The sequence below is a fragment of the Crocuta crocuta genome, unplaced genomic scaffold (assembly GCF_008692635.1).
Source record: "Crocuta crocuta isolate KB4526 unplaced genomic scaffold, BGI_CrCroc_1.0 scaffold580, whole genome shotgun sequence".
In the NCBI taxonomy this organism is placed as follows: Eukaryota; Metazoa; Chordata; class Mammalia; order Carnivora; family Hyaenidae; genus Crocuta; species Crocuta crocuta.
Genome location: NW_027527940.1, coordinates 1,010,127 through 1,029,026, shown reverse-complemented (window position 1 = coordinate 1,029,026; position 18,900 = coordinate 1,010,127). Strand labels below are relative to the sequence as shown.

The 18,900-nt window shown below is 40.0% G+C and overlaps 1 protein-coding gene across 3 annotated transcripts in view; it reads right to left on the bottom strand.

Annotated features, from left to right (window-relative positions):
- Positions 1–2,100: 2,100 nt before the first annotated feature.
- ACP3 (acid phosphatase 3) overlaps positions 2,101–18,900 on the bottom strand; it is a 51,042-nt gene continuing 34,242 nt past the window's right edge. For 2 of the 3 annotated variants that reach the window (XM_077752281.1, XM_077752283.1), the window contains 2 exons: positions 17,572–17,741; positions 2,101–6,984 (listed from right to left, as the gene is read on the bottom strand). In XM_077752281.1, coding sequence (XP_077608407.1) covers positions 6,866–6,984; positions 17,572–17,741 — 289 coding nt within the window. In that variant the 3' untranslated portion in view covers positions 2,101–6,865. Of the gene's footprint in view, positions 6,985–16,033; positions 16,824–17,571; positions 17,742–18,900 lie in introns of those variants that run through there. The other variant, XM_077752282.1, reaches the window with a different exon arrangement.

Here is an 18,900-nt window from a genome sequence, read left to right as displayed (position 1 = left end):
GGGAGCTTGGCTCATCACATAGATCATTAGGGAGCTGTGGAGTACTTATCCAAATCACCAAGGAAAGGATTCTCTATCAGCTGCACATCCCACTCCTTTCTCCATATATAGAGTGGCTGCACCCCCCACCCACCCCAGATAAAATCTTGGAAAGGGGTGCTCATTTGGGAGGACACCTTGTGTGGCTGCTGTGCCCAGAGGGAGAAACAGAGTGGATGTAGAGATAACTCAGGACTTACATCACAGACATGGAATGAAATTTTATTTTATTTTTAAATTAAATTATATTTATTTTATTTGATAGAGAGAGAAAGCGCATGCATGCATGCACGAGCAGAGGAAGGGCAAAGGGAGAGAGAATCCTAAGCAGCCTTCACACTGAGTGTGGAGCCTGACACAGGGCTCCATCTCACAACTTTGGGATCATTACCTGGGTCAAAATCCAGAGTCAGCCACTCAACTAACTGAGCCACTCAGATCCCCTTTTTAAAATTTTATTTTATTTTAAAGAGAGAGTGAAGTGAAAAAAATTTAAAGTTAAGGCCATTCCACCCAGGAGATACATACACAGAAATAGTCACCCCAGCCAAGAGTAAAGTCTTAATTTTTTGATATGTCATTAGCTGACATGCCACTTTCTTGCCCACAGACACTACTGCTCACCAACGCTATAGTTCTCACCCTTACACAGAAATTCAGATCAGGCCTTCCCATTCAAATGAGAGCATTCACTTCCAACTATGATGATGTACCCCTTTAAAATTTTTTTTTTTAATTTTTTTTTTATTTATTTCTGAGAGAGAGAGAGAGAGAGCATGAGCAGGGGAGGGCCAGAGAGAGAGGGAGACACAGGATCTGAAAACAGGCTCCAGGCTCCAAGCTAGCTGTCAGTACAGAGTCCGAAGCGGGGCTCACACCCACGAACCGTGAGATCATGACCTGAGCTGAAGTCGGACGCTTAACCGACTGAGCCACCCAGGCGCCTCTATGATTATGCACCTCTTATCAGGGTAATTTCCACAGATAACAACTGTAAACTCTTGGGGAAAAATATAAAATACAACTAATTAAATGTACTTGGGAGCAATCAAAACCAAGCACATTCTGGAGGGGAATCAGCATTTGGAAAAAGGGAAGAGCTATTACGTTAGTTTTATTTTGTTATGGCCTTTAGTCCAAATGCAGCCTCAGGCTTGTGCCATGCAGGGGCAGAGTGTGGGTTTGGGATGGTTAGCATAGGGAGAAAACAAAACAAAACATAATGTTACCCACTTGAAGTACCAGAGGACAGAGTTTGGGAGGGGGACACCCATAGCCTCTTAAAAGTGAAAAGGAAATTCCCCCAAATTGAAAGCCAGAGGAGAGAAATCCCAAGTTCTATGTATAAACTCTACCCAACTCTATGGCTGACCCCCATAGCTTACCTAACTATATACAGGGAAGACTCCAAGCAGCCTAATTTAGGCTAAAAGAACTGAGCTGAGATTTGAGTTGTTGTCCATTGCAGGGGAAACTGTAGTTTGATTTCAGCCAATTTAACTGACTGCTTAAGAAAAACAACTTTCTTGAGGAACACGATGAAATCCAGAGTCTCTACCACATATACATTCACAATGTCTAAGACACAGCCCAAAATTACTCTACATTCAAAGAAACAGGAAAACATAACCCATATATAGGAGAAAAGACAATTAAGATGGGTCCAGAGATGACATAGATGTTGCAACTAGCAAATGAAAATTTTGTTTTTAATTTTGTTTTTATGTTTTTTACTTATTTCTGAGAGAGAGAGAGAGAGAGAGAGAGAGAGAGAGAGAGAGAGAGTGAGCGGGGGGGGGGCAGAGAGAGAGGGAGACACAGAATCGGAAACAGGCTCTGAGCTGTCAGCACAGAGCTCGACGCGGGGCTCCAACCCATTAACCGTGAGATCATGACCTGAGCTGAAGTCGGATGCTTAACTGACTGAGCCACCCAGGTGCCCCTAGCAAATGAAATTTTTTTTTTTTTTTTTAGCAAATGAAAATTTTAAAGCAGTTATTTAAAAAGACATTTGTTGGGAAAACAGATATTCATGACTAAAAGGGAAACCAAGACCAGCCATCCCCACTAATGCACAGAGTTCTTTATTTGTAGATTGTGATTCATGAGTACCTGAGAAAAACCCGAGTCTAAAAGAAGGTCCAGGATTAATACATTTCAACAACTGAGCCCAGAGAAACAGAGATAGTATAGGGAGCAGAGGAGAATTTGAAAAAAATTCCAAGTAGGATTCTTAAAGATATTCAAGAATGGATTGCATTCATAAAATAAGAAGTGGCCATTATCAAAAAGGAACAATCAATGAATAGGAAAGTATTCTTAAAATAATAATAACAAGAAGAGAAGATAACAGATTTGCTGAAGACTGAGTTCATGTTCTGGAAATAAAATTTCCTATAATGTAGAGAAATAAAATAAAAATCTGGAAAATATGTGAGAAAAGTTGAAGCAATAAGGATAGATCCAGGAAATTCAAGAATACAATTTTTTTAAGTCAAAGACCTGTATATGCCAGACAGAATTAGACAGAAAAACAAATACCCATGCCTAAATACATCCTAGTGAAATTTCAGAATTCCATGAATAAAACAAATATCTTTTTAAAATTTCAGAAGAAAAAAAGAAAAGAAATGAAATAAACAATACCAGATTACTTACATTGGATGAGAATGATACCAATCAGACTTCTCATCAACAGGCCTGTGTGTTAAGAAGACAACAGAATACTACATTCACATTCTGGGGGAATATGATTTTCAACCTAAAAGTGTATACCTTGCTGACTGATAGGTAAGTGGGAGGGCAAAATACACACATACTTGGCCATATCAGAATCAGAAAGCTTAGTGCTCAAGTGTCCTTTAAAAACTTACTTAAAGAAAATGAAAAAAATAATACAAGAAAGAGGACACCATGGGTTATAAAAGCAGGGAAAGATGTAAAATTTCAGAAAATCTAGGTATAAGTATAGTTCATAAAATTCATGCTAGTCACCAAAATAACTAAAACCAGATATTGTTGATAGGATTGTCTCTGATGATTAGAAATGGGTAAAAAGACATTTTATCTTGTATTTTATACTCTTCTGTATCATCTGAATTTATTTTTGTTTTAAATACAATTTCTTATAATAAAAAATTTAATAAAAAATTTTAAAAATACCCCTCTTCCAATCTTGCAGAACTTCTAAGGTGTGTTGTCACATTCCGTCTTTAGACATTTTAAAAGAAGAAGAAATAGCTCATTTAGTATAGGATAGTTTTGGAAATATTTGGGGTGTTGCTGTGAAGATAGGTCTACAAATAAAACATTTCAGAAAAATCCTTGATCAATTCAGCACACACAAAAATAGTAAGATGTAGGCACATAAAAGATGACTTTCTTTTCTTCACCATAACCTGAAAGTGAATCTTGCAAATTAAAAAAACAAAAAAACAAACACAAAACATTCTTTCTGCTTCAAAAACTTTGTCATTGGTAAAAAGTATAACTGTCTAATATGGTAGCCACCAGCCACATATAGCTTCTGAAACCTGACTTGTACCTACTCCAAATTGAGATGTACTAGAAGGGTAAAATACACATCAGATTTCAAGTACTTACTATAAAAAACCTGACGAATATCTCAATAAATATTAGTGATGTGTTGAAGTGATTTTTTTCAGTGCACTGGGTTACACAAATTTTATTAGAATTAATTTTTCCTTTTTATAATGTGGCTATTAGAAAATTTTAAATCTCATATATGGGACTTATTCATGGCTTGCATTATGTTTCTACTCGACATTCCTGGTCCAAGGCACCAAAATGTAGCACACATTCATTACTGCTCCAATGGGGTTTCTATAAAAAGAGTTCTGAAGGAGAAAACTAGTATTTTGGTTTTCAGTTACCAAGAAGCTCCCCTGGCTATGAAGAGAGAATCAATGCTAGCAATATAAGAACAAGACGAAAGAGAATAGGAAGTTGGGAAAACAGAGACCATGACTGAATTCAGGCAGTAGAAATGCCAGTTCTCACATAAAAAGGTTTCTTGGTTGAATGACTTCCAACAAAATGTTTGCTTCTAAGTCTTATACTCTTCTAATACCACAAATTCTTCTTTTTATAATCATATTTTCTTAATGCTTTCTTTATGCAATACCATTCTAGCTAGGAATACTCCACCTCGACTTCCTTAGAACTTTTCTACATATATACTGATGATATTTTTTATGGTAGTCTGTTTCCCTACATTGATGTGGTAAATACTATGTTATTCTAATTCTGTTCAAAGGCCTCTATAGTGGTTCAGATGTGGGGAATACATTGTAGAGCAGAAGTTATCTCAATCCTAACGATTTTCTTTCAAACAATGTTTCTCCTCATGTCAACTGAGCTTCTCTGACTCATCTGAAAAAGTCACTTTTATCAGTAGAGAGAATTTGTATATCTTTCTGTTGAAGTTGGACGATTAGCTTATTTCCTGGGGAATGTTAGAGCACATCTGTGCTCTCTGCTTTATCAACAAAGATCATTTGTCACTTGTGATTTTTCACTCTGCCTTGAACTATGAAAACCAATTACAGTGTTTATCAACAGAGTAGCTCTGTGGAAGGGAAAAGAAACAACTCCGTTGGGAGTGACAGCTTTCTTTGCAATAATCAAGAGATAGGAGAAGGAAGAGAAATGGTAGATATTAACCTCCTCCCACTGAAACAATAGAAAGCATTAAACACTGTATTAATAGAAAGTATTAAACATTGACAGTATTAAAAGATGATATTAGGGAAAGCTTGTGAAGGCTTTTACTTTCACATTCTACCAACTCTGTAGAAGGCTGTTGTTGGGGCCAAACACCTTAATAATCACATTAGGGATGGACAATTTAGCTTCTAGGCCAGCGATTAGCAAATAGTAGGTCCTCTAACAATGTTTGTTAAATGAGAAGATCCATGACTTGTGGTTCTGTTTTCTACTTCTATTTTAAAGTCTCATGACTTATTGGCATAAGATATTATGGTCTCATTACTAATACGACTGGCTACTTTATATAGAGATAGTAATTTGTTATTTGTTTTTCCTGTTAACAGATGTTTTACCCCTTCCCACATTGAGGATGAAGCCAGATCTTTCATTTCTTTGCCTACATGCCTTTTGTGTTACTGGAGGAAGAAGCAGATGCCAGATAAGAGGACACAACTCCCTCTCAAGATTTTTTTGTTTTTGTTTTTTGCATAGTCTTAGCTCAGTTTAAATTACATAGAAAGTGAGGGTGATAGAGGTAAGTGTTTGAAGTTTATCAAGAGAAAGCTGTGGAATCCAAGGAGAGAGGAAGATTCTTGAGACTAAGAGATGTGGTGGAGTTTCAGGAGGGTTTCTGGTTGATAGGTATTGTCCCAGGTAGGGGACTGGACAATGCCAGGATGGTGAAGTCCAAGTTCATGGTCTTGGGAGCCATGCATAGATGTCCTCTGCCTACCTTCGGGAGACCATGTGGGAATAGACAGTGGGGTTTTTTTTGGAGACCAATGTAGATAACAGCCTAATGGACCCTTATCCAACTCTTCCCACCAATTCCATCCAGGACCTTTAGTAATAACTGAGAAGGTGAAGATCCCTACCGATGAATCAGATTGAATTTCCCACCAAGTGGATAGTTAAAGGCTCAGCATGGGTTACGACTGTTTAGAACACATATCAGGCTTACTGCAATGGTACCATTCATGAACATGCTTGCTTGGACAGTGACCAATTCATAAGATGAAATGAAAAACAAAGTGTTCACAGAATATGAGAACTAGATGTGACTTCTATGTTTATCTAGTCCTGACTCTTCATTTTTAGATAATTAAACCAAGGTTTAAAAGACTTAAAAGAACTTGTTCCAAGTTGTTGCCCTAAGGCCAGTGCAGAGCTGCGGCAGGGGATCATCAACCTTCATCCCATTTTTCTTTCTACTTCACTGCTTGGGAATTTTAGCTTTATTTGTGGTGATTAAATACGTTATTATCTCATCATGGCCATGAAAATTCTCATGAAAGTAAATCTCTTTTAAAATGAAATAAAGAAAGTGGAACTATAAAAATATAGTCTCGTGGTAGAGGTAGAAAAAAGAAACATGGCTTCATGGACTTTCTAGTTATTCCCCATTCTAGAAATTGTGGGGAAAATGACCTGACCTACAATTACAGTAGTCGATATTACAGTTTCTGAGAATTAAATACCTCTCTCTAAGGCAGTTTCAATACTGCTAAGTGTATGTATGTGTGTCAGTATATATACACATACAGAAATCTGTTAGCTATCAAACACTGGGTAGGAGTTTCTTTTCAGGAGTGTGTACGTGTTTGTATTCAATTTACTTAACAGCTTATTTACACCTTCTGATTGGCTCTTATTTCTTAAGAATCATCCTACCTGATGCTATTTCTAATGTAACTGTCCTCATTATCCAGTCTCCTTTAATCTATGTCTTTGTCACAAGTTGTAACCATTTGCTCTTTGCAGGCATTAGGCTGATTGGAGTTTAACTTCCTTCTTTCTTTCTGGATATCCATGCCAGACTACAACTATCCTCTGCAGAAGAACCTCTTTCTAGCTGAATGAGAAGCCTGCACTACGATAAGGAGTGCAACCATCAGGAGGCCTAACCAAGTAACCTGAGGTTCATTCATCAGTCCCTTGGTCACTATGGGTTCAGACCCTGCTCTTGACAGGCTCAAAGGGAAGGGTGTGGGCAGGGTGATGTCCACATGGTGAAAGCCTGTCCTTTCAATGAGGCATCACTGACAGGTACTGCGTCCAGGAGGTTGGTCTGGTGCGTCGGCCTTATTCAGCCATCTGTTCAAATGTGCCGAAAGGGGTCTCTTTGCCAGCAGGGCCCATGACGGATGAGGGTAAACAGCAGCACCAAGAGGACACCAGACACCAGGCAAAAGGCAACAGCAAGGATGACCCTTAGAACTGTGGAAAAATTGGAAGACCCATAATGTAAAATTAATGGATTAGGAAAACATGAAGGTTGTAACATGCAGAAAATAGAAAGATCACACATCAGTGTTAATTTCTGCCTTAATTGTCAAATTCAGTGGTGTTTCTGAAGCAACTTTGAAACCAGCAGTGTGCTGAAGACTGACTAGGAGTCAGAAATGACCTAGGTTCCACTTCTGGCATGACCTTTGACCTCTGGGTCTTACGTCAATTACCTTTCCTTTAAGGGAATTGTCAATTACCCTTTAAGGTAATTGACACAAGTATTTCTTTTCTTTTCTTTCTTTTCTTTTCTTTTTTTTGACTAAAGTATTTCTAAAGTCCTTTCAAGCATTAACTTCATGCACTTTCATACAGTTAAAATGATCAATTGTTCATGGTCTCAGTGTCAACAGAAATACTATCATTAATTGGGTCTAAAAGAAATGGAATATCATCTTTTGGTTTTTGAATTTGTTTTTCAGTAAATATCAGTAAATATCTTTTAGAGAGGAAACCCATGTTTAAAATGACAAGCATTTTTAAGATTACTGTGTACGGTTGATAATCTGTACCTTTATGTATACATAGCCCTTTGATAGCTGACCAGTCATGGGGAGATATACAGGGTCATTTTTTATGAGATGCTATTCATTACTGCATCTGGAAAGTTACTCTACACACACACACACACACACACGCACGCACGCACACACACACACTGGTCCACTGTAGTATATACATCATAAATATCAATTTGTACCATCTCTAAATGGATGTCTCATCTTCATTGTAAAAATAAATGACTGTTGGTTGGCTTAGGCAGTGGGAGAACAAACATCTCTCTGATCTGGCAGCTCTGTCTACAGAAGCCCTCATCCTCCATGGAACACAGTTGAAAATCACTTATTGAACCTAACTTTATCATTGTAGAGATTAAAAAAAAAAGTAGAGAGATTAGATAATTTGGCTAGAGATAAGCAGATAATTGTATTTGGGTTGGAATATGAGGGCTTATCAGTCTCATGATTCACTAATGACTCAGTACACTAATGACTTCCAAATTTAAATCTTTTGCAAACTCAAGACTCATATCCAACTGTGTACTTGATATATTCCCTTGGACATTTAATAGGCATTTCAGTCTCGGGAAGTCCAACACTGAATTCCCAATCCCCTCATGCCTCCCCCCTCCTGAACTCTGTTCTTCCTGCAGCCTTCCTCATTTCAGTTGATGGAAACTTCCTTCTTCTACTGTCTCAGCCCCAACTCTTGAAATATTCCCTGATTCCTCTTTTTCTTTCACATCCTAGAACAGGAAGTCCTGTTGTTTCTTTCAAAATATATTCAGAAACCAATGATTTCTCCCCTTCTCTGCCACCACCTTGTTTTGAACCACCATCGTCTTTTGCCAGGATTACTACAATATCCTCCTGACCTGTTCACTAGATTCTATACTTTCTCCCCTACAATCTATTTTCAACACAGCAGCCAAATGACTTCAAGTGAAATCATAACACTCTTCTACTAAAAACAAGGTCTTCAATGAATGCTCATCTCACTCAGAATGAAAGCCAAAGTCCTAATGATAACAGTTTACAAGGCTCTACATCATCTGGCCTGATTAACATCTTAGATTTTCTCTCCTACCATGCTCCCTTCAGTTACTCTCTTTTGCCACACAGGTCTTGCTGTTCCTCAGACATGCTAGACGCACACCCATTTACAACCTTTGCTATAGTTGCTACTATTATCTAGATGCTCTTCTCATGAATCTCTGCATCAGGTAACTCTACTGCCTTCTTTGCTCAAATCTCATCTTCTCAATGAGGATTTTCTACTTAAAGGTGCAACCAATATGCCCTTTCCCCACACCCACCCCCAGGTGACACTTGGGATCCTCACCTTCCAAAATTATGATATTTGTTACTTATTATCTAACCCTCTCTCCCTCTAACAGAATGAAAGCTTCATGAAGGCAGAAAACTTTGTCTTTTTTGTTCATGAATGTATCCCTGGCACCTAGAACAGTACCTGGCATATAGGAGATGCTCAATAAATATTTGTGGAAAGAATTAATGATCTAGAACTCACAGGTCCTTGATTCTTAGTTCAGTGCTTTTCTTAAGATATCAGGATGCCTCTTAGCATTATGAGAAGGTGAATATTAATAAAGTTAGATCCTGATGTATGGGTGCCATTACCCCTGTGAATGAAGTTAATATAAAGGTGGAGGGAACTGAAGAGAATTGAGGAAGGAAGGAAAGAGCTAAATGAAATGAGAGAAGAATACAGAGACTAATGATTCTTTAAAATTAATGTTCATGGGTAACTATCTGTATTTGGAAATGTATTTTCAATTATTTTTATTGGCTATGTTGTCATAGTAGTCTCGTGGAGTATGTTTCCCCAATCTTTTCCCTTCCTTCAGTCTTTCCTAGACACATAGTGGGCACCCACCATATGCTAGGCCCATGGTGTGTTGGGTTCTGGGGTTCCATGATCCCTGCTTTTGAGATCATCAGTATCTAGTGGGAGAACCAGACAATTATGAGATCATGTGATAAACAGTAAAATAGAAGTGTAAAAGCCATGCCATTGGAATGGAGAAAAAGTTGCAATTAATACAAAGCTTTCTATTTAGAAGAGAAAGAGGTTGGAAAGTCTTCTGAGAAAATGATAAGATTTGAGCAGGCCTTTGAGATAAATAAGACTTTGCCATGAGACAGAATGAGTTGCACAAGAGTGTGTTTGGGAAATAATAAGCAGTTGCATGTGGCTGGAGTGTAGCTTCTGGTGAGGTAAGACTAGATAGGTAGGTTGGGGCCTAGGTTTTAGAAGGTCTGGTTTGTCAAGGAGCACATGGAAATCATCCACAATTATGACACATGGAAGTGACATGGCCCAATTCATGTTTAAAAAAAGAAAACAACTACAGAGAAATATAGGAACATGGAGACACTCCAGGCCTGATGGCTATTAAAATGCCTTTGACAGGGCGTCTGGGTGGCTCAGGTCACAATCTCATGGTTCGTGAGTTGGAACCCTGCATCGAGCTCTGTGCTGACAGCTCAGAGCCTGGAGCCTGCTTCTAATTCTGTGTCTCCCTCTCTCTCTGCTCTTCCCCTGCTCGTGCTCTCTCTCTGTCAAAAATAAATAAAAACATAAAAAAAATTTTTTTAAATGCCTTTGACAAGACACTTAGGGTTCAGAACTGAAAGTGTGGTCCCGACAGTGCAGATGAGGGAATTCTAGGACACTCTTGCAGTAGAGCCGATAGGCTCTGTGATGGACTACAATGTGCTGGTAAAGGAGAAGGGGAGTCATGGCCACCCATGGATTCTAGCTTGGGTGAAGAAGATGATTAGGCTGTGAACTGAGATTGAAAACCCATTAAAAAGGATCAGTTTGGAGTAGAGGAGATAATAATTTTATTTCAAATGTAGGATTGAGATGGGTTATTATCCTCATAGAAATGATCAGCTGTAAACAACCGCTGTAAACAACAGGTCTAGAAGAGACATGGAGATGTGGAAATAAGGATTGTAGATGTAGAAGATGGAGGCCCAGGTAATACTGGCTCATGGCGAGGTTGGAATGAGGGAACCAAGGACAAGTCAGTAGGATCTTATCATTTAGGGGGTTGGAGGAAGATATGAGTCTGAGAACATAGAAAAGACTCATGAGGGGCTCCTGGGTGGCTCACTCGGTTAAGCGTCCGACTTCGGCTCAGGTCATGATCTCACGGTTTGTGGGTTTGAGCCCTGTGTCGGGCTTTCTGCTGACAGCTCAGAGCTTGGAGTCTGTTTCAGATTCTTTGTCTCCCTCTCTCTCTGACCCTTTGCTGCTCACGCTGTCTCTCTCTCTCAGAAATAAATAAAACATTAAAAAAAAAAAGACTCATGAGAGACTCTTTCTCTCTCTCCTTAATTAAAAAAAATTCTCTTAAATGTTTTTACTTATTTTTGAGACAGAGAGAAAGCACGAGCTGGGGAGGGGAAGAGGGAGACAGGAACTGAAGCGGGCTCCATGCCAACAACAGAGAGCCCGATGCGGGGCTCGAACCCATGGGCTAAGACCATGACCTGAGCTGAAGTCAGATGCTTAGCTGACCCAACCACCCAGGTGCTCCCTTATACTGTGAAGCATTTTGTGCATTTGACAGAGAGTATCGTTCTAGAGTCTGAGAAAGAGAGCGATCAGTTGCATCTAACTGCGAAGAGACGGGGCTGGTAATGACGGACAAGCCCTTCTATCGCACAGGAACACATGAAAGCCGCTGAAGGCAGTGTGAATCAGCACCACTTTTCTGAAATCTATTTTGGCGATGTGTATCAAAAAGCCTCTTCCTCTTGGCGTTACTCCCCAAGTCCTGTCTACTCTTCCTCTTTCCTGTTTGAATAAGTCCGTCCTCATCCCAATCCTTGAACTACTGCAACAGTCTCCCAGCTGTGCCCCCTCCCCTCAGTCCCACTGCTCTCTGATCCTCTCTCCCCACGGAGGGCAGGGGCCTTTCTAAAACAGGAAGCCAGTCCCATCATCTGTTCTCTGCCGAAAACCTCTTAATGACCAGAGCTATTCAACTTGACCTGAGACACTTAATGCCCGCCTTCCCAGTGTGCTTGCACTCTGACCAGACATACTCCCTCCTGTTCCTAAAATGCCCCATGCTGTCTTTAACCTCTGGTCTTCTACACAGTTTCTCTCTTTTGTCGTAACATTCTCCTCTCTCCTCACCTCCGCTCACCTTGTTAATTCCTTCTCTCCTTCAGGCTTTGGTTTATTTTTTTTTAAGTTTTAAAAAAATGTTTATTTTGAGAGAGAGATAAAGAGTGAGAAGGGGAGGAGCAGACAGAGAGGGAGAGAGAGAATCCCTAGCAGGCTCCACACTGAGAGTGCAGAGCCTGACATGGGGCTCAAATCCCCAAACCGTGAGATCATGACCTGAGGCAAAAATCAAGAGTTGGATTCTCAATCAACTAAGCCACCCAGATGCTCCCAGGCTTTGGTTTAAACAGCACTCCCTTTGATAAGCCTTCTCTGACCCCTTAGACTTAAGCTAGTTGCCTTTCCCCTGTGTCCTTTATTACAGTATTCACTATACCTAACTGCTAGGGCTTGTTTAATTCTTTATCCCCCGCCCTCTCTGCCTACCTCCCTGCCACGGGGTGCAGGTCACAGGCAAACAATTTTCTTGTATTGCTGCCATTTCTTCAGCAAACTTAACACCTACTACATAGGCACATATTGGGTAGGTGATAGGTGCTCAAAAAATATGTTTATTAAATATTCATCTACTTTGACCTACTAATTCAATTTTGGGGCATTTGTCCCAGGGGAATGGTCAATAAGACAGTGTGGGATGGAAAGGGAAGATGATAGAGTAGAAATATGGTGTTAGAGACTGTGCGGCTTGAACCCTGGCCCTACCACTGGTGGCATGTTGATTTCTGAGGCTATTTTATTCTCTGTAAAATGGGTATATGTCATATTGACAGGAAAATGAAAACAGATCACTGAGTTAGGCGCTGATGGTTTTCAAAAGGGGGTTTCCAAAAAGAGATGGAAGAAAGAACAGCATTTTACTGAATAGGTCAGGAGTGAGAGATGAGGAAATACAGAATGTAAATGATTGGTTCGAGAAAATTGGGATTGAAGAGAGTGAGATGGAGCAGGCACTTGAGCTGTTCTTTGCTGAGAGATTTGGGCATTGCCTGGTGGAAAGAAGCCAACGCAGAGGAAGACAATGAAGCTAACTAAGATTCGCTGAGGTCCCAGGAAATGAGGAGTGGGATCATATGCCTGAGGAAAGGATACTCAGGTAGGAACATGTTTTCCTGAGGAGCAGCAGTAAAGGCAGGTTAAGGCTACTAAGATATTTGGTGGTAATGATAGGAGAACATAAAAGAGTTTTCAGTGGACTATCTTGCTCTTCTAGATAATTCTCACTAGAATTAAAGAAGTCAAGATGAACTTGAAAGTTTGGGGAAAATAACAAGACCTTCCTGTAGAATTCAGGAAAGGGGCCCAGTAGGGGTGAATACGTTGGACCCAGCTAAGGTTGGAATAGAAATTTCAACACTCATAATTTGAAATGACAACAGTACGCTTCTGTTCCAACTCAGCAGATCACAATGCTGACACCGTTTGGTTGGATTAACCTAGGGTTGGATATTGCTGTGATGGGGAGGGTATAAGATGGGCCACTATTAGGTCAGAACTGCCTAGCCTGAGGACAGGAGTGGAAGTGAGGAATGACTTGGTATATACCAGAGCAAGTTCCCAATGTCATTAATGAATGATGAAACATGTCCTGGGAAACTGATGGTAATGACAACAAGAATGAGACACAGGTGCTATAATTGGCCTCATCTCTGAGGGAGGAGGGGTGCTGGAAGGGGTATCATTGAGCAGTGGCTCCAAATAGCAACAGGAGAACAAAAAGAATGCCAAGCTGACTGTGATGAAAATAGGCCAAACAACACAGACATATTGGTGTATATATAGATGTAAGTAGTTGGTGATGGGGTCTTCATAGTACATGCACATTTGAGGCTCATTCATAGCTTCTCTCCCCTATTTATTGAACAAGTGAGTTCTAGGCTTCTGTTATCTGGGTCCATCCATGAAGAAGTCAGGCTAAGTATGAAGGGCTGAACATTTATTCAATTAGCAAATACTGACTGCAGGTACCGGGTTCTAGGCATTGTCTGAAGATTTAAGGAGGAAAAAGGTAATGATCTTGCCTTTAGGAAGCTTATGGTTGAATCTTGGGCATGTGTATATTTACTAAAGATTCACAAAGATTTTTATAAGAAGAAACTTGAACTTCCCATCATTAATTCTCCTTCTCACTATATATGTGGTGCTGGAGATTGACGGAGTTGTTGGGAGACTGCTAGCAAAGAAAGTCTGACTGTGTAAGTAAAATTTTGGAATTAAGAAAGCATTTTCTAAAAACAGAATTTTGGGGCACCTGGGTGACTCAGTCGGTTAAGCGTCCAATTTCGGCTCAGGTCATATCTCATGGTTCCTGAGTTTGAGCCCTGCATCAGGCTCTGTGCTGACAGCTCAGACCTGGAACCTGTTTCGGATTCTGTGTCTCCCTCTCTCTCTGCACCTTCGCACTCATGCTCTCTCTCCCTCTCTCTCTCTCAAAAATAAATAAACTTAAATTTAAAAATAAATAAAATAATAAAAAGAATTTTACTTTCAAGTAATATAGTATGGAACTTAAGCTTATCATGAATTTCCCAGCAAAGAGTCTGCTTAATTGACATGAGAATGATGTTAATTAGATCTACTAACCACTGTGAATAACACTGCTTACAGGTATGGGTAGGATTTCATGGGTAGCAGGGTAGCCAAGCATTCTGCATATACAAGGTATGTCCTGTATTTATTTAATGGTTTGTCCTGCTTCCTGTAGTGGCTTTCTCAGGACACTCTAAATGTTCTGTAGCCATTTTTTAAAATAAATTGTAAAAATCCAGCAGTTAAAGGTATTATTCAAATTAATTTGGGCGTCCTATTTGCTAAATTTTGTGTCTTACTAAGGAATCATTCCATGCCTATAACCTTCCATGCTCTAGCCTGTTTCATGGTGTTTCTGGCAAGGCAACTAGGATTTCCTGTTCCAGGAATTCCCCAACACTGACAGTCTGTCTTTCTGGAATTTTTACCTGCTGCCCCAGGCATCACTCTTGCAGACCATATAGAACAAATTGAATCCTTTTTCCTTAAAGAACTTCAGATATTGAATTTGCTTTGGTGGAGACCACCTCATGTTATAGATTAAGTTTTCTATGAGCCAAAAGCAGTGGTGTGCTAGTAAACTGGATCAAAACCACAGAAAACAAAACCTTGATTTGTGGCTTCTGCTGATTTCTGTGATGAAGATGCTCCTGCCATGACACCATGACCAATTTCACACTGCCAAAGTCAAGAGATTGAACTCAGAGTTGGGAAGGGGCTGTGCACATTCCACTCGAGGTTGATATGTGCTGGCTCCAGCACACCGATCCTTAAGTTTTCATTTTATTAACATATTTTGCTAATTGGTTTCACTCTGTTAGAATGTTGAATTGATACGGGTGTCCTGAGGAAAATAATTTTATTAATACTCTACAGGCAGATTTGCGAAGAGGAGGTGACATATTGGCCATGGAGGATAAAGGAGAGGATGGGCTCAAAAATACCCCCCAGGTTACCGGGGATTGCTGCCGATCAAGAGAGAGACAGTACATTCAGGGGGGAAAGGTAAGTGATTTATACATCCATTGGGCAAGTGTGTATTGAGCACAAATTCATGTCAGGCACAGGTATTTCTGAGACGGATATAAGACAGAACACAACAGATAAAAACCCTTGCTCTTGTGCAGACGATATTTGATCTTATGAGAATTGGCCCCTTGAAGGAAACCTGTGGGAATCTCACTGGACCCAGAACCTTGTGCTGAGGAAGTCCCCTACCCTTTCCAGCTTCAAGCCACTAAGACATTTGATAAATGGCTTTCTCGTACCTTGCGCCACACCATTAGAAACCTCCATCCAAACTGATTTCAGATGGTGCAATTGTTACCTCTTACAGGTAGCCCTTCCTGACTTTCCTTACTGCCTCCTTCCCTCTGAATCCAGTTGATTCTTGTCCCATAGCAACCTTTGTAGTGGTAAGATATAACCCTTGTTATTCTGTGTAATATGTATCTTTTTGCTTCCCCACTGCTTGTAAAGTTCCCAAGGGTGTTTTCTTGCAAGTTCATTTTAATAGATGAAGCAGAGCCATCCATCAGCTTAGCCTTTTTTCTGAAGTAGTAAAGACCGAACTAAACACATTTCAATGTAGAATATTCATCTAAGCCAATCAAAATCATTTTTACTTTATATTAATATTTTTCCCTCCTGCTACATTATAATAAAATCCCCAAACAAAAATAGAGGCCCTAAAATCTGTCCTTCAGGAATTTTATTCTAATTACACACACACACACACATTTTTCAAAAATCATTTTAAAAGGGATGTTTTTGAACTACCTACTTATGACTTTATTTACTATTTTACAGTTGTCTTATCGCTGGAGGAAAGTTACATGCACAGGGGAGGAAGAGTAATTAGAGAGCAGCCCTGGGGACAAATATTTACTTGGGAAAAAATAATACAAATAAATATGTGAATCAGTGTCTCATGTCAGTCATTCAGTGACTCACTGGGAGAGGGAATGGCTTTGCTCTGGACTCTGGCACCCAGAGGAAACGATCTCTAGAAAACATTTCGTCTTTATCTATAATGGTAACGTAGCTTGGTGTTCTCTAGGCATACTTCATCTGCCACATGGCAAATCTACCGGACTCTAAAGAGTGCCATTTTTGAGCACGATTTCTTCTTCTATAGTTAGTAGTTTCAGCAGGGCCAGGGAGTTTGCTTAGGTTTTCTGAAGATAATCAGGATCAAAACCTTACACGTTCCTTTTGTCCTCAGAACAGCTATCGCAGCCATGCTTTCAACATTCCGGTAAGTTTTGATCTTGAAGGTATGCAGGAACATTCTTACATTTCTAATTTTGTTCCAGTTTGATACATGTCAGCATACTTCCTCTCCCAAACCAACTCCACGTTCAACATGTCTTACCATCTTCCAAGTGGTTTCTTCCAAGAGAAACCACTCATGCAGGGCACTCATCTCTGATGGGTTGTGCCTAGATATTGTGCTCTCACCAAATTACTTATTTGCTATGATGTCTGCTCTCCAAGAGCTGCCATATACATTATATACAGCAAGGTTTTCTGGCAAGTTTGCTTTTGGTTTCTTCAAAAGTAACATGGATTTTCCAGGGCTAAAGGATATAAAGAGGTGTTTATTTTTCAGCTTTTCTACCCAATATATTTTAACATAAATATAAAAAGATAGTACCAGTGTCCCGGTGTAGATAGATGATTTCTCTGGATCATTCCACTGTATCCATTTCTCTGCCTCTCCTTGTGAGAAGGCCGGAACTAACAGGTAAACTGGTCTTTTGCCCATTTGCCTAGGATGAACTTCTTCCCTTCCTTGCTCTCACCCTAGATTGGGGATTTTGTTTGAAATCTGTTCTACTTTAGACACTTAAAGAACAATCTCATTTAATCCTGCTCAAATGAAATCTGGAAGTCCATAAAAAAGCAAAAGGTTCTCTGTGGCCAGTTCATGGCAACCCCAAGAACTTTGATCTAAATTTTGCCTCTGATTATATTTTGATGTCATGCTTTTTTCTATAAACACTGAAAAAACCATGTCAAGGTTTAGGCAAGTGCGGGCAGGGCCTCATGGAGAGATCGGAGTTGCCTGAAGTTGGGGGGGGGTGTCCCTGAAACATACAATTATCACCTCAAACCTATTTCCCTCAAAGCTGGGGGTGGTGGCGAGTAATATTCTCAAAGCACCATCTGTCTGGAGGAAGGGTATTCTTTTTTTTTTTTTTTTTTTACAAATAGTTTATTGTCAAGTTGGTTTCCATATAACACCCAGTGCTCATCCCCACAATGGAGAAAGGGTATTCTGCCTTTTTTGCATGTACACTAATCTACAACATGTTCAGTAAGTACCTGGGTTGCTGCTTGTGGTCATACACTCCGTGGACCAGTCTTGGGGGATCACAGGGGCAACCAGCTCAGCAAACTTGGCCAGAGGACAGCTGGGAGTGCAGCCTGGCAGTGTGAGCAGATATGGCTCGTGCCGCGTGTCATTCCGATAGTACATCTCTACGAAGTACTCCCTGGTGGAAGAATGTAGACGAGAGAGCTGTTAGTTCTGTGTTGTTGAACTGCCATTGAATATCTTCCCACCTGGCCTGTAACATGTCAGCTGTAGGACTAGGGGAAGAATATACAGAAATGAGTAGATATGAGCTAACTGAGGTGTGGGAATAGGGAGATTGGGGCCAGTGGGCCAGATTCAGAGGGTAGAAATGGGAGGGCTGGGTTGTTAGATAACCAAGGGCAAAGGATGTAGGGACCAGGAAGCATAATCAGAGAGGGTGCTGTCAGGTGGTATTTGGGGGAGTTGGGGGTGATTTGATGAGTCTTTCAGTAAGAAGTGGGGGGCAGGTGGGGTGTTGGCTTTTTTTTCTCCTGTTCTCTCTCCTTTATGATTCCCATTTGCTTCATTCTTTTCCTCTCTCAGTATTTCTTGTAGGCTTTCCCTTGAAGGAAGGTATCTCTCTTCTCCTTAGCCAGGCAATAACTTGGAAACATATGTGCTTAAATATACATCAATTTATCAAAATTACATCTCAGAAAGAGGGTGTGAGTATATCACTAAATAATTTATACTCCCTCATACTCAATACTTTCTTTGAAAAAACAAGGTGTTGTTTCTGGAAAAACCACTGGCCTATGCCAACCTTGTAAAACTCATATGAGGGGCTTATGGAAGTCTTTTACCAAACATGCAAGAGAGAAATTCAAGTAGGATTTAGTGATCATTCTTGGGGTAGTAATGTCACAACTGCCATTGTTGGGTGTTGTTATAAACAAGCCTTTAAAACATCATTTTGAAAGCCACATAAACAGTAGTAACCACAAATATTCACTTAGAGAAGTGTTTTTTAAAACTTCCCTAATATCATGTGAATGAGTGCTTATACCCTGGGATAACTTTTCCAGTGACAGCATCTTTTATCTCAAGATAATATGGCAGAGATAACTAATAGTTGATCAAAATTCACGATTCTCTTTCCATTGAACAGAGTTATGGCTGAAAATGGACTACATTTCCCAGACTCCCTTGCACCTAGGTGGGGCCAAGTGACTATAGGTATTCCTTGGAGATGTCGTGGGTTTAGTTTCAGACTACTGCGAGAAAGCAAATATCACAATACAGTGAGTCAATTGATTTATTTGGTTTCCTAGTGCATGTAAAAGTCATATTTACAC